The sequence below is a fragment of the Neofelis nebulosa genome, chromosome 6 (assembly GCF_028018385.1).
Source record: "Neofelis nebulosa isolate mNeoNeb1 chromosome 6, mNeoNeb1.pri, whole genome shotgun sequence".
NCBI classification, from domain to species: Eukaryota; Metazoa; Chordata; class Mammalia; order Carnivora; family Felidae; genus Neofelis; species Neofelis nebulosa.
The window spans coordinates 118,841,981-118,857,487 of NC_080787.1; the positions used below are offsets into that span (position 1 = coordinate 118,841,981).

The following is a 15,507-nucleotide window of genomic DNA, read 5'->3' on the forward strand; positions in this document are numbered from 1 at the left end:
AATAGTTCATTTTTGCTTTGGTTTCCCCTGACTCCAGAGACATGTTGAGTAAGAAGTTGATGCTGCCAAGGTCAATGAGGTTTTTTCCTGCTTTCTCCTCTAGAATTTTGATGGCTTTTGTATTATGTTTGAGTTTATTTTTGTTTATGGTGTAAGAAAGTGGTCCAGGTTCAGTCTTCAACACATTGCTGACCAGTTTTCCCAACACCATTTGCCAAAGCAACTGTCATTTTTCCATTGGATATTCTTTCTTGCTTTGTCACAGATTAATTGGCCACACATTTGTGGGTCCATTTCTGGACATTGATCTATGTGTCTGCTTTTGTGCCAGTACCATACTGTCTTGATGATTATAGCTTTGCAATACATCTTGAAGTCCAGGATTATGATGCCTCCAGCTTTGGTTTTCTGTTTCAGGATTGCTCTGGCTATTTGGGGTCATTTTTGGTTCCATACAAAAATTTTAGGATTGTTTGTCCGAGCTCTGTGAAGAATGCTGGTGATATTTTGATAGGGATTGCACTAAACATGTAGATTGCTTTGGGTAGTATCGACATTTTAATAATATTTGTTCTTCCAATCCATGAGCATGGAATATTTTTCCATTTTTTGTGTGTGTCTTCAATTTCTTTCATAAGTTTTCTATAGTTTTCGGTGTATAGATTTTTCACCTCTTTGGTTAGGTTTATTCCTAGGTATCTTACAGGTTTTGGTGCAATTGTAAATGGGATTGATTCCTTGATTTCTCTTTCTGCTGCTTCATTATTGGTGTATAGAAATGTAACTGATTTCTGTGAATTGACTTCATATCCCACAACTTTGCTAAATTCATGGATCAGTTCTAGCAGGTTTTGGGGGGAATCTTTTTGGTTTTCATATAGAGTATCATGTCATCTGTGAGGAGTGAAAATTTGACTTCTTGCTGATTTGGATACCTGTTTACTCCTTTGTGATGTCTTATTGCTAATGCTAGGCCTTCCAATAATATGGTGAATAACAGTGGCAAAAGTGGACATGCCAGTCATGTTCCTGACTTTAAGGGGAAAGCTCTGTTTTTCCCCATTGAAGATGATATTAGCAGTGGGTCTCTTGTATACGGCTTTTATGATCTTGAGGTATGATCCTTCTATCCCTACTTCATTGAGGGTTTTTATCAAGAAACGATGCCATATCTCATCAAATGCTTTCTCTGCATCTAGTGAGAGGATCATGTGGTTCTTGTCCTTTATTAATGTGATGTATCACAACGATTGATTTATGGATTTGAACCGCCCTGAATCCCAGGTATAAATCCCACTTCATCATGGTAAATAATTCTTTTAATGTATTGTTGGTTCTGGTTGACTAGTATCTTGTTGAGAATTTTTGCATCCATGTTCATCAGGGAAATTGGTCAGTAGTTCTCCATTTTAGTGGGGACTTTGTCTGGTTTTGGAATCAAGGTAATGGTGGCCTCATAGAATGAGTTTGGAAGTTTTCCTTCAATTTCTATTTTTTGGGAAAGCTTCAAAATAATAGGTGTTAACTCTTCTTTAAATGTTTTGTAGAATTCCCCTGGAAAGCCATCCAGCCCTGGACTTATTTTTTGGGAGATTTTTGATTGCTAATACAATTTCTTTACTGGTTATGGGTCTGTTAAAATTTTCTATTTCTTCCTGTTTCAGATTTGATAGTTTATATGTTTCTAGGAAATTGTCCATTTCTTCCAGATTGCCCAATTTATTGGCAGACAATTGTGCATAGTATTCTCTTATTATTGTTTGTATTTCTGTAGTGTTGGTTGTGAACTTCCCTCTTTCATTCTTGATTTTATTTTTGGGGGTCCTTTCCTTTTTCTTTCTTTAAAAAATTTTTAAAATATGTATTCATTTTTGAGAGACAGAGGGAGACAGAGTGTGAGTGAGAGAGGGGCAGAGAGAGAGAGAGACAGAATCCAAAGCAGGCTCCAGGCTGTGAGCTGTCTGCACAGAGCCTGGCATGGGGCTCAAACTCATAAACAGCAAGATCACAACCTGATGACAACCTGAAGTCAGAAGCTTAACTGACTGAGCCACTCAGGCACCCCTTACTTTTTCTTTTTGATCAAACTGGCTAGGGGGGTATCAATTTTGTTAATTCTTTCAAATAACCAGCTCCTGGTTTCATTGATCTGTTCTACTGTTTTTTTGTTTTTGTTTTTGTTTTCGACAGTATTGATTTCTGCTCTAATCTTTATTATTTCCCATCTTCTGCTGTTTTGGGGTTTTATTTATTGTTCTTTTCCAGCTTTTTAAGATGTAAGGTTAGGATATGTATCTGAGACCTTTCTTCTTTCTTTAGGAAAGCCTGGATTGCTATATACTTCCCTCTTATGACTGTCTTTGCTGCATCCCAGAGGTTTTGGGCTGTGGTATTATCATTTTCATTGGCTTCCATGTACCTTTTAATTTCCTCTTTAACTTCTTGGTTAACCAATTCATTCTTCAGTAGGATGTTTTTGGTCTCAAGGTATTTTTTGTCTTTCCAAATTTTTTCTCGTGGTTGATTTTGAGTTTCATAGCATTGTGGCCTGAAAATATGTATGGGAGGATCTTGATCTTTTTGTACTTGTTTAGGGCTAATTTGTGTCCTAGTATGTGATTATTCTGGAGAATGTTCCATGTGCATTCGAGACGAATGTGTATTCCATTGCTTTAAGATGAAATGTTCTGAATATATCTGTTAAGTCCATCTGGTCCAGTGTATCATTAAAAGCCATTCTTTCCTTGTTGATTTTCTGCATAGATGATCTGTCCATTGTTGTAAGTGGGGTGTTGAAGTTCCCTACTATTATGGTATTTTTATCAATGAGTTTCTTTCTGTCTGTGATTAATTGATTTATGTATTTGAGTTACTGTGGAGTAACCCAATGTGGATTGGGTGCATAAATGTTTACAATTGTTACATCTTCTTGGTGGGAAGACCCCTTAATTATAATATAATGTCCTTCTTCATGTCTTGTTACAGTCTTTATTTCAAAATCTAGATTGTCTGATATAAGTATGTCTACTCTGGCTTTCTTTTGGCAACCATTAGCATGAAAGATGGTTTGCTATCCCCTTACCTTCATCTTTAGGTGCCTGTAGGTCTAACATGGGTCTCTTGTAAACAGCATATAGATGGATCTTGTTTTCTTATACATTCTGTTAATACCATGTCTTTTGATGTGAGAGTTTAGTCCACTGACATTTAGAATGAGTACCGAAAGGCATGAATTTATTGCTATTGTGTTACCTGTAGAGTTGGGAGTTTCTGGTGGTATTCTCTGGTCCTTTCTAGTCTTTGTTGCTTTTGGTCTTTTTTGTTTTGTTTCATCTTTTCTCCCCTCAGAGAGTCCCCTTTAAAATTTCTTGCAGGGATGGTTAAGTGGTTATAAACTCCTTTAGTTTTTGTTTGTCTGGGAAACTTGTTATCTCTCCTTCTATTTTGAATGACAGCCTTGCTGGATAAATATGACTGCATATTTTCCCAATTCAGCACATTAAATATATCCTGCCATTCCTTTCTGGCCTGCTAGGATTCTGTGGATAGATCTGCTATGAACCTAATTTATCTTCCCTTATAGTTTAAGGAATCTTTTCCCCTTGATGTTTTCATAATTCTTTCTTTTGACTATTATATGCCTTGTTGATGGAGAATTTGGCTATTATATGCCTTGCTGATGGTCATTTTTTGTTGAATCTAATGGGGGTTCTCTGTGCTTCCTGGAGTTTGATGTCTGTGTCTTTTCCAAGGTTAGGAAAGTTTTCTGCTATGATTTGCTCATGTAAACCTACCCCCTTTTCTCTCTTCGTCTTCTAGGATCCCTACGATTCAGATGTTATTCATTTTTAATGAGTCACTGAGTTCTCTAATTATATCGTGCTCTTTTGCCTTAATATACCTGTTTTTATCTTCATTATTTTCCATAAGTTTATCTTCTATATAGCTGATTTGCTGCTGTACTTCATCCACCCTTGCCGCTGTGGCATTCATTTGAGATTGCATCTCAGTTATAGCATTTTTAATTTCATCCTAACTAGATTTTACTTCTTTTATCTACACAGAAAGAGATTCTATGCTTTTTTCAACTCCAGCTAGTATTCTTATTATCATGATTCTAAATTCTGGTTCAAACATCTTGCTTATATCTGTGTTGATTAAGTCCCTGGCCATCATTTCTTCTTGTTCTTTCTTCTGGGGTGAATTCCTTCATTGTGTCATTTTGGAGGAAGAAAAAGAATAAAATAAAAAAATTTTAAAAATTTAAAACACCAAAAATATCAAGTAAAGGAAGCTAGATTTTCAGGTGCATTTTGGTCTGGTTGTTGAAAGCTTGATCAAATAGAGAAAAAAAGGAAAGAAAAGGAAAAAAAAGGAAAAAAGTTAGGGAAACGTTTAAAATTTTAAAAAGATGTATACAATAAAGTAGAATAAAATGAAATGAAGTAAAATGGACTAAAAATTACAAAAAAATAAAAATATAGTAGAAAAAATTTTAAGAAAAATCTTTTTTATCAAAACAAAATAAAAATAAAATTTTCTCTTTCTGTACTCAATAAAGAAAAAAATGAATACATGAATCAGCGAACAGAATGAAATCAGAATGAAATTACATCCAGTTTCCCCTAGAGGCACTAAGAAGTTCTTCCCCTATGAAGCACTTCATAGTCCCTAAACTAAGCAGGCAGAGAGACTTGTGGTATTCCTCTAGGGCTTGGTTGGTGCAGCTGGTAGAGGTTGGTGTAATAGCTCCATTCTCCACTGGGTGGTGCTGCTTAGCTCACTGTGGTGGATAGGTGTGGTGCTCCTATGCATGTATGCACATGCGTGGGAGAGGTGAAAATGGTGTCACCCAGCTTCCCAGTCTCTCGCATCAGAACTCTGCTCTCGCCAACTGGCAATCAAACACCCCTCCTTTGTCTCTGGCTTCCATCCACTCCTTGCTTCTACATTGTCAGTGACAAAGCCGTCAGCCTGCCAAGTGACACCTCTCTTTTGAATTTTATCTCAGATGGAGCTGTTTCCAAACTTAATTTCTTAGAGCCCTCTGGCTTGACCCCACTCCGACCCTCTGGGGGAGGATCTTGGGGAGCAATGGCCAGGTGTTGGTCTGCCCCCAGGAACATTTACATGACCATGCCACTGCAGAGGCCCTTAGACTGCAGCCAGGTGCCAGCCAAGCCTAGAAAAATTTCACATGATCGTGTAGTAGCAGTGGTTCAGGGACTATAGTAATTCACAACATGAATCTGGCCAGGCTTCACAACACCCTAGCAACCTTGTTCCAATACCAGCAAATGTGGCTGTAATCTCGGGTCTGCTGGGACCTTTGTGGGGAGGCTGCATGGCCTCTACTGAATGCCCTCCCGGCAGGGGAATCACCTCTCCCATGTGGCCCTCAGACCCCTTGGACCCCACTGTCTTCTCCTGGGAATTTGCCCTTTACACCAGAGGACTGCCAGGTATTGAGCTGTGGAGTTTCCGACTCTGTACTCCCCTGTTTATAGTCTTTATGGTATTTAAACCCTCTCCTTTCTCCCTTTCTTGTTCAGTTTCTTATGGGTGTTTCCCTTCTTTCTCTTTCTCTCCAGCTGCTTTTGAGGGGAGTGTTTTTCCTGTACTCTCCCCTCTGTCTCCATCTTCTCTCTGCAAACCACAGCTCCCTAACCTCCACGGCTTCTCTTTCCCATACTTCACCTCTCTGTGCCACATACCTGCTGAGTTCTGTGGCTCAAGTTATGTAGATTTTTGTGTTAGTCCTCAGATCAATTTTCTAGGTGTGCAAAATGGTTTCGTGCTGACCTAGCTGCATTTCAAGGACAAGAGAAGCATCAAACTGCTATCCTTATTCTAGACTTTTAAATTAAAATTTTCTTCATAGTTCATCCATTGGGTTTCAGTTTCCTTTATGAATATTCTGTGAACTATATTTTTTTTCCATTTACTTAGCTTCATTTCAATTTAAGAGCAACTATACTGTGAATTTCCATTTGATTAGATAGTTCTTCCCCATTTCTACTGCTGTTTGTATTTATGAATAGAGAAAGTGCCTTTTAGTTGCTGATCATGACCTTCACTGAGAAATCAAGGGTCATTTTAAATGAATATACTTAGGGGCACCTGGGTGGCTCAGTGGATTGAGCATCCAACTCTTGATTTCTATTCAGGTCATGATCCCAGGGTCGTGGGATCAAGGCCCATGTCAGGCTATGTGCTGAGTGTGAAGCCTGCTTAAGATTCTTTCTCTCCCTCTGCCCATCTCCCTTGCTCACACACACACACTCTCTCTCTCTCTAAAATAAAAATAAATAGGGCTCAGTCGGTTAAGCATCCGACTTCAGCTCAGGTCATGATCTCGTGGTTTGTGAGTTGGAGCCCTGTGTAGCACTCTGTGCTGACAGCTCAGAGCCTGAAGCCTGCTTTGGATTCTGTGTCTCCCTCTCTCTGTGCCACTTCCCAATTTGTGCTCTCTCTCTCTCTCTCGAAAATAAACATTAATAAAATAAAATAATAAAATGAATATACTTACATTTAATATGGGTTTATTTATGATACTTTTCTTTTTACATTTTTATTTAATGTATAAAAGTTAGGAGAAGTGAATAGCCATTTTCTTATATTGGATGATACATGTCAACCTGTGTTCTCCATTGATGTTTGTGATGGTTATTTCTATGTATCAACGTGACTGGGCTACAGTACACAGTTACTTAATCAAACACTACTCTACACCTTTCTGTGAAGGTATTTTGCAGATGTGGGTAACATCTTAATCAGTTGACTTAGGATAAAGGATGTTATCCTCAGTAAGGTAGGGGAGACTCACCTGATTAGCTGAAAGCTTTGGGAGCAAAAACTGGAGTTTCTCAGAGAAGAAAAAACACTGCCTCAAACTACAGCATCAACTTCTGCCTGATTTTCCAGCCTGCCAATCTGTCTTATGAATGCAGAACTTATAACTCCCATAATTACATGAGCCAAGTCCTTAAAATTAATTAATTAATTGATTAATATGTAGTCTTGTATATATTAAACAATATAATTATATATGACATTATAAATAACTTCTGTTTCTCTGGAGAACCCTGACTAGTAAAATATTTATAGTTGGTAGTAAAAGAATAAATATACACAGTGAAAGCTGTACTTTCTTCTTCTTGCTGTTTGATATTTCTATTAGCAGTAAGATTACTTGCCTAAAGGAAGAAAATGAAATGGAAGCTGACTAGGGTATTCACTGGTTCTAAATATCATGTTAAGTCACAATATTTTCATAGGCACCTTAGGAAAAGCATCACTAATAAAAATTGAATTGTTATACAAATATAAATGATATCAACTTTGGTGCCCTGAAGTGAATATTCATTCTCCTTAGGTGTTAAATTCATAAGTATGTTATCATAATAAATCAAATCTGGATATGGTGAGCGAGAAAAATCTCTTATTACCTAAATAGGAACTCTGTACTATGCAATAAACACATGCACGCACACGCACACACACACACACACACACACACACAGAGAAACAAATGTTTAAGCTTCTTCATTAATTCATGTATTCAATTTGTTCAATGTTGAATATTTACTTTATCTCATCATTGAGAAGATAAAAATACATAAGATCTTGACTCTGATATGTTTATAAATTACTGAACATTACATTTTATTAGAAATATTGTTTATAAATTTTACTTACTTTTTAGCAATATTAGCAACCAGTTCTTTCAGGATTAAACTAGCTCCAGGAAAAGCTCTGGGCTATGACTAGTTTAAGTAAGTAGTGAGGTTTATAAGTAAAGTATATTGCTTCCCAACCTTTTTCTCTCTCAAATTTACCACGAAGGTAAAAAGAAGAAAGACAAAGGGAAAAAAAGAATAAGATCCCATGAATCTAAAAGGCATCTACAATCCTTACAGTGAATGAAAGCAGAACTCAGATGGAAGAATAGTCAAAATTTTGGTAGAATAGAACAAGGAAAGGTCACATGCTTAAGGAGCCACAGTCCAATGAAAAGTTGTTCTTTATCACCCCATGGGATCTCAAAAAGGCTCATAAATTGGAAGTGTAAGTCCCCTCTGACCAGTGAGTGAGAAGCTAGAGGGCAAAGGGGGTTATCTGGATGTCTGAAGAGTGGTTAACCCATTCTCCAACTCTATGTTGGGGAAGACAGGTGGCCACCCCTTCCACCACTCTGTGCCGGAAACAGTAGATACAGAGGCCCAGAATCTGAAAGCCAGGCATTGGTGAGCAGGGAAGAAACACAGGTTAAAAGCAAAGAAGGTAAGTCTAAACCTGTAGGGAACAGTGAAACCTTAGCAAGTTTCCCATCAGCTACAATAGTTTCAGGATCCCTGGAAGGTATCAGAAAGATTCTTCTCAGGTGAAACTGTACAAGTCCTAGAGGAAAGGCTCACAAGAGGCTGAATTTGGGGTATGCTCCGATGAAAAAGCTGAAAAAATGAAACCTAAAATTCATAAACAAAAAACTTGTATATAAATAGTGCTTCACTTGTAAAATAAAAATAAAAGTGCCTCACATGTAAATGTGAACAAATGGCGAATAATCACCAGGCATTCAAGGAAAACAGTCAATGAGAATGACAGATCAAAACTTTCTTTTAAAAAAGCCTGAAAGAGGCAGATAAAATGTAAGGAACACAGAAAACTTTCAGGAATTGTAAAATATTCTCGGATAAGGTACTGCATTCTTAAAACAAGAACACAGTAACATTTAAAAAATGATGTGAGAAATAACTCCTGGAAATTAAAAATATGATAGCTGAAATTAAAAATTCATTAAAACAGTTGGAAATGCAGTTAAGGGATTTTCCCTAAAGGTAAACTGAAGACAAGAAAAATAGAGAAGAAAATAGTCCTAGATCAGTATGGGATCTTCAACATAAGATTAGATGTTACAGAAAGAGGAAAGAGAAAAAAAGTAGTTGAAAGGAAACTGTCAAAGAAATTATCTCAGAAATGAAATATCTGAATTTCCAGACTAAAAACTGCCATGGTAATGAAAGAACAGACCTACCCAGATGGTTTTAAATGAAGTCCCAGGACAGCACTATTTTGGACTGTCTTCCTCCTCCAGGATTTACATGTTGAAACCCTAATCCAATACCCCAATACCAATAGGTGCTGGTATTAAGAGACGGAGCCTTTGGGAGGTTACTAGAATTTGATGAGGTCATGGGGGTGGAGCCCTCATGAATGGGATTAGTGTCCTTCCATCCTGTATAAAGTCATTGACCTGATAAAATAGGCAGTATCTTTAGTTATTTGGAAATTTAAATGCAAATACAAGAAAGCAAGGACAAAATATTTAAAGTAGTCACCTGCAAGTAGCAAAATGTGGGGAAAATTTGGGAATGGTCAAGGGCATAAAGTGTGCTAATCACACTAATAAGTCCTTTTACCACTATTTGACTTTTTTGACTTTGATAAAAATTGAGATTATTTTTTAAAAATAAAATGAAAGAAAAAGGAAGTTTCAGAATACTAAAAGATCAATGTATTTTTTTTTTTGCTATTGATTTATCACCTATTATACAATATTCAGACACTGCTTTTCTGATACCATCTTTCTGCTCATGTGATGTCAGCCCTCTCCTTATAAATGAGTTAATATATCATATATCTCAGCAAAACCTGTATCCTCACATTTTGGAAGGCATTGAGGTTTCTTTCTTAAAATGAAAGGCAGCTTTTCAACTCAGAATTTTCATTAGGGGAGAAATAATTATCAATCTATAAATCAAAACACAGCACAATTAACAAGTTTTAACTAGCAAGACTTCTGAGTTTTAGAAGCAACTCAAAAGAGCTGGCTCAATTTTTCATTTGTAAATATTATGCATTTGCCACACTAATATGAGTTTTATCTTCCTATGAAAGGCCAAACAGATCTTACTATTACTTATATAAGACTAGTAGTTAAAGGTCTTGGGTGGTTATTTGTATCTATTTTTCAAAGAGGCAGAAATTTTTACAAATCATGAAATGTATAGCGAGAATCAGAGGGACTTCAGGCCTGCAATGGGGATTATGACCAAGAGTTTCCAGGAACTAATATTTCATTTAAACACGCCCTGCTACTTGTTTATGATGCCTGAATCTTCACATCAATAACATATTAAACACCTAGCACCAGGAATAAAATATGTTATATTCTTTCTTTTCTCTATTCACTATGTTCTCTTTTAGCAAATCAATATTTCAAAACTTCCTATAGTTCTCAATCTTTTTCATCTTGCTTTTATCCCTAAGGTTTCTCTAAAATTTTCTATCCCTGACACAGACTTATTCTTTTTCTTGTCACTTTAGAAAGGAAGGACTTGAGACGGGAGGGTATTCAAATGTGCCTGACAGTCAAGGCCATTAGCAAGCAATATACTGTTGTATTCAAGGCAAGTTTGAATCTTCAATATAAGAAAGAATAATGTAAAACAAGACCACAACTGATTTTAAAAAATAGTCTACATTTTATATTTAGAAGAAAAAATGTCTACAACAATTTTTAAAACTGGACTTTTTGTGTTAGACAACCATCCTCTATTTCTAGGAAATATTCTGCAGTCAGTATACATGCAAAGCAGTCCCATACAGCATCTGTCCTGAAACTGCTTTACAAAAAGAACTAATGTTTAAAATAACCCCTAAGAAGTTAAAGATCCAAAATAATTTAAATCAAAATTCAACTTCAATACCATTAAATAATGGAAATTGGACCAAAAAACTTTGGAAAAGTCTTTATTTTAACCAAAGGCTTTCTTCTGGGACCTGGGTTAGCATGAAACCATATGTAAGTCCATCTAAACAATTCTGTTAATAATGCCCTGCTCATCTGTCAGTGTTTATATTTAGTAAATTGCATCACCAGCCAACCGGTAGATCCAGTCAGACACCTGGGAATCAGGCTGATTTCTTTCCTCCTTCCAAAAGACCTCCAAATCTTGGTGGTTGTACTTCTTAAATACCCAGTAGGAGCAAGTGTCCCACTGATACCACTATTGTACTAAGACCCCAATACCCTACTGCACATCCAATAGCCTCACTACATGACTCTGCCCCTGTCCTTTTCACTGAAACCCTTTTAATTTGCCCTGTGGAAAGACATTAACTCCTTAACATATATTTCAAGACTCTCCATGACTGATTCCAAGACCCCATTGTATGTTTTGATATTTGTCTCAATCTGCCCTCTCTTTTCTCATATCAGCTGCACTGGAGCTCCAATATCTTGCTTATTTGCCTTCCTGGAGACTGTTACCACTTCCTCCAATGCTGTTCCCTCTTTCTTTGCCTCATCAGCTCCTATTTGTCATTCAGGTGTTAGTTTAAATGCCATTTCCTCACAGAAGCCTTTGCTGACCCCCGACCTAAATTCACTGAACTCAGTAACCACCTTGTTCACATGCTTACGTTGTGGGTTGGTCTACATTTGCAGCTGTGTGATAGGAGATGTCAGTGGTTTTTAAAAACTAACAAATTTAAAAATGAGAAAATGCTATATTCATTATTTATGAAAAATGAGGAAAACTCAATTATCAATTTCAATTATACGTTTGGGGATAGCTAACAAAACACTAATGTGAGGTCTAAAATTTGCTGCGACTTCCATTTTTTGTCATATTAAAAAATGATCATGCTGTTGTCTCAATTTTTTGTAGTATTAAAATATAATCACTACTTGAGTGAAATTCCTTACCTGTACCTTTAATTCAGATGAATTAATCAATTTCTAGTTAAATACTTAACATGCCACAAAATTTAACATGTGGTTCTAAAACACATAAGTTTTTTCATATTTATATAAGTTACCAACAATATGTATAGGAACAGAGATAAATAGAATTTGAGATGTTCATGGGACAACCTTTGACCAAACATTTTTACATACTTTTTTTCTCAAGTGTATTGTATATAGTACCTTAATACAATCTTATATCATTCTCAAAACAACTCTAAGAGGTAGGCAAAAGAGGTATCATTACCCCCTTTGCAAAGACACAGTTTAAATGGTTCACCCAAAGTTACCACCTACCAAAGTTAATGACCCAACGTTAGAATCCAGGACTTTGATTGCAAATACAGAACTCTTTGCTCCATGTGCTATAATCTTGAAAACTCCACGTGCAATACCTTGAAAACTCAAGGTTTTAATTCCTTTAGGGTAACAATGCTCTCTCGAGCTTTTCCTATTTTTAAATGCAAATAATCCTATCTAAATTACATATTAAAACATACTTATGTGTGAATTATTTTGTCACATCATCTCCCTTAAGTCAGAGGGACTTTCAGCTAATAGGATTTATGACCAGTGATGGGTAGTTGAGAAAAAAAAGAAAAAAAGAAAAAAAGAAAAGGCATCACAAAAATACTAGTAAGGAACACATTAAAGGAACTTTGTATCTTTGCCACTTTGTAGGCCACTTCCGTACAAGAAAGCCTCTTTCAAACAAATTAAACTCTATCCTAAAAAGTAGCTCTTTTCTGACCATGTTAAACTGACAGAGATAGAAATGAATTAGTAGGTTAATCTGTCTGCATCTGACAATGACAGCAATTTACATTTGGATAGCACCACACAATTTACAATATATATTTATATATATTATTCAATTTGATCCTTGTACCAACTAAGTGGTTTACTTATTTATAGATGAGAATCTGTCAGCAGGTTCAAAAGACAAGTCAGGACAGTGTCCCATTCTTAAACTTTAAAGAACCTCTTTCCCAAACCCCACAATGCTCATACTTATAGAGCATCATTCTGTTTTTTAAATTTTATTTATTTTGAGAGGGGGAGAGAGGGGTAGAGAGAGGGAGAGAGAGAATCCCAAGCAGGCTCTGCGATGTCAGTGTGAAGCCGGATGTGGGGCTTCATGAAGGGGCTTGATCTCACGAACTGTGAGATCATGACCTAAACCGAAACCAAGACTGTCACTAAACGACAGAGCCACCCAGGTGCCCCCATAGAGCATCATTCTTAGTGAATACTTACATTTCATCACAGCTTGAATTTCATAAACAGGCTTGAGAATCAGAGCACCGTAAAAGCCTTTAGGAAATGGATTTGTTAAATCCCATTTATTTGAAAAACCTGTAAGTTTCACAGTTCGTGTTCGGTTCTTGGGTATCTTCCATTCGACAATCTCCTTTAGGGTATAAATATGTTCATCTTCACACTCATAGAATTCTCCTTCTTGTGACAAAGGCAAGGTAAATGAGTGATTCTGATGATTCCTTACCACTCCACAGTTCACCATTATTTCTCCATTGATCTCTTCAACTGAGTTGAGCATGATTTGCTCACCATGCTTTATAATGAGATTTTCTAGTTTTACATCCTTCTGATGATAGAAGGAAGGATGCCCTAGTCTACTTGATCCAATATGAATGGTCCTTGTAATTTCTTCCATAGTAAGGTATGGAGTTTTATCAGCCACAATCTTAAAAAGACCTAAGAACAGAAGAATTATGCAAATTAAAGAGAGTTCCTACAATGCAAGTTCTCATAAGAAAATCACAGTGAGAGAGTTACAAAACAAGTGCAGTGTCCTTTATTAAAAAGTGATGTATCTGTTTTAATCCTGAATACTCTAGGTAAAGTTGTAACGTATCGTCTGTAGATTACTGGATTGTCAGATCCAGGCAACATAAGTAAAAACAAGGGAGAATATCTTGAAAGAAAAAAGCTTCTGTTCTTAGAAATGAGAAATAGGAATGAGATATTGACTGGCTGTACACCAACTACGTGTGTGATCTTGAGGAAGGCATTTAGCCTCTCAAGATCACACTTTCTGTTTTTAAGTTTTAAATTGGGAGGATTGGATTAGGTTGGTGTTTCCACAAATACATTTCCTGGACATACCAAAATTAAAAGATATTCAGGAGAAAACTGTTTCATGGTCAAATTAACAACTACAAAGTTATATACCTGGAACTAGACAGTGGTGATGGTTATATACCATCGTGAATGTACTTAATGACACTGAATTGTACACTCTTAAATGGTAAATTTTATGTTGTGCATTTTACCACAACAAAAAGTACCTACATATTTCCAATTAAAGACTTCTCAGAAACTTTAGATGCATTGTAACTCACAAGAAGAGACTGTAACATGCAGGATTTTGCAAATTTCTTTATAAAACTCTTGGGGAAATATCCATAATAAATTATAACATATTATATCATGATATATTGGTGCACCATATAACTCTCCTTGGAAAATGCCTGGTTAGGTAGTTGTTCTGGATTGATACTCTTGGTTATATATCATCCTTCTCATTGCTTCTGTAATTTTGCCATTGTTTCACTATTAAAAATTTCTTCCTCGGGGCGCCTGGGTGGCGCAGTCGGTTAAGCGTCCGACTTCAGCCAGGTCACGATCTCGCGGTCCGTGAGTTCGAGCCCCGCGTCAGGCTCTGGGCTGATGGCTCGGAGCCTGGAGCCTGTTTCCGATTCTGTGTCTCCCTCTCTCTCTGCCCCTCCCCCGTTCATGCTCTGTCTCTCTCTGTCCCAAAAATAAATAAAAAACGTTGAAAAAAAAAATTTAAAAAAAAAAATTTCTTCCTCTAATACTATTAGGACAGTCACCAATATGATGAAATTTTTACTGTTTAAGGTATAGCTTTTTAAGCTTGCATGTTTAATTCTCCTCTTTGAATTATTTTATGGGCACATCTGCTTTGTAGCACTTATGGAAATGTATTTACTGAAAAGATTATTAAAAATTCCAGAGAAAATATGAGCAAAGCAAAAATTAGGTAACTGCTTTCTTAACACGAAAATAACGATAATATGATACACTAGCACAAACTAAGAAGATAGTGAGATTATCTTAGTAGATACTCATTAGACAATTAGACAATCTTACTAGAATTCAATATAGCTTGGAAAAATAGTTTAAGAGTTTACTCAATAAATATGTTCTAATTAAATTCATCTATATATCAAATCATTATTAACCAGACTATAATGTCTCATGTCTATTCTGGGTTACTACACAAAGATTTATGATCAGTTATTTTTGTAGCTGATCTTTGCTCAAACAAAAACAGGATTTGGGTTATTTTTAGAAATAAACTTCCAAACAAGTGTGTGTGATACATCCTGGCAGTAAGTAAGGTAGCATGTGCAATCTGTCCTGCAAAGCTTCAGAAATTGACTAGGGTTCATTCACTGTATGCTGTGCTTGGAGACAGTAAGGCAAAGAAACATTTACTTTGAAGGAACTTCTTATTATATCTTGTATCACAGAAAATCCAATAAAAGAATATTCTTGAATTCTGCACAATAAATGAATTTTCATGTATGCATGTGTGTGCACGTGCACACATGTTTAATCTCACTTGTCTATACATGAAGATTTCTGAGTCCACAATCATTATCACAGTATAGAAAATTCAGCTATTTTTGTGAAATGTTAAAAAAACAGCTACGAGAATCTCATAAATGGTAGAGACACATAGTTTTATTTCTATCCTAGATATATTG

The 15,507-nt window shown here is 36.2% G+C and overlaps 1 protein-coding gene across 1 annotated transcript in view; it reads right to left on the reverse strand.

Moving 5' to 3' along the window:
- Positions 1–15,507, reverse strand: part of THEMIS (thymocyte selection associated) — a 189,126-nt gene that overhangs the window by 97,249 nt on the left and 76,370 nt on the right. The window contains exon 3 of the mRNA XM_058735203.1: positions 13,010–13,468. Within this exon, the coding sequence (XP_058591186.1) occupies positions 13,010–13,468 (459 nt within the window). The remainder of the gene's footprint in view (positions 1–13,009; positions 13,469–15,507) is intronic.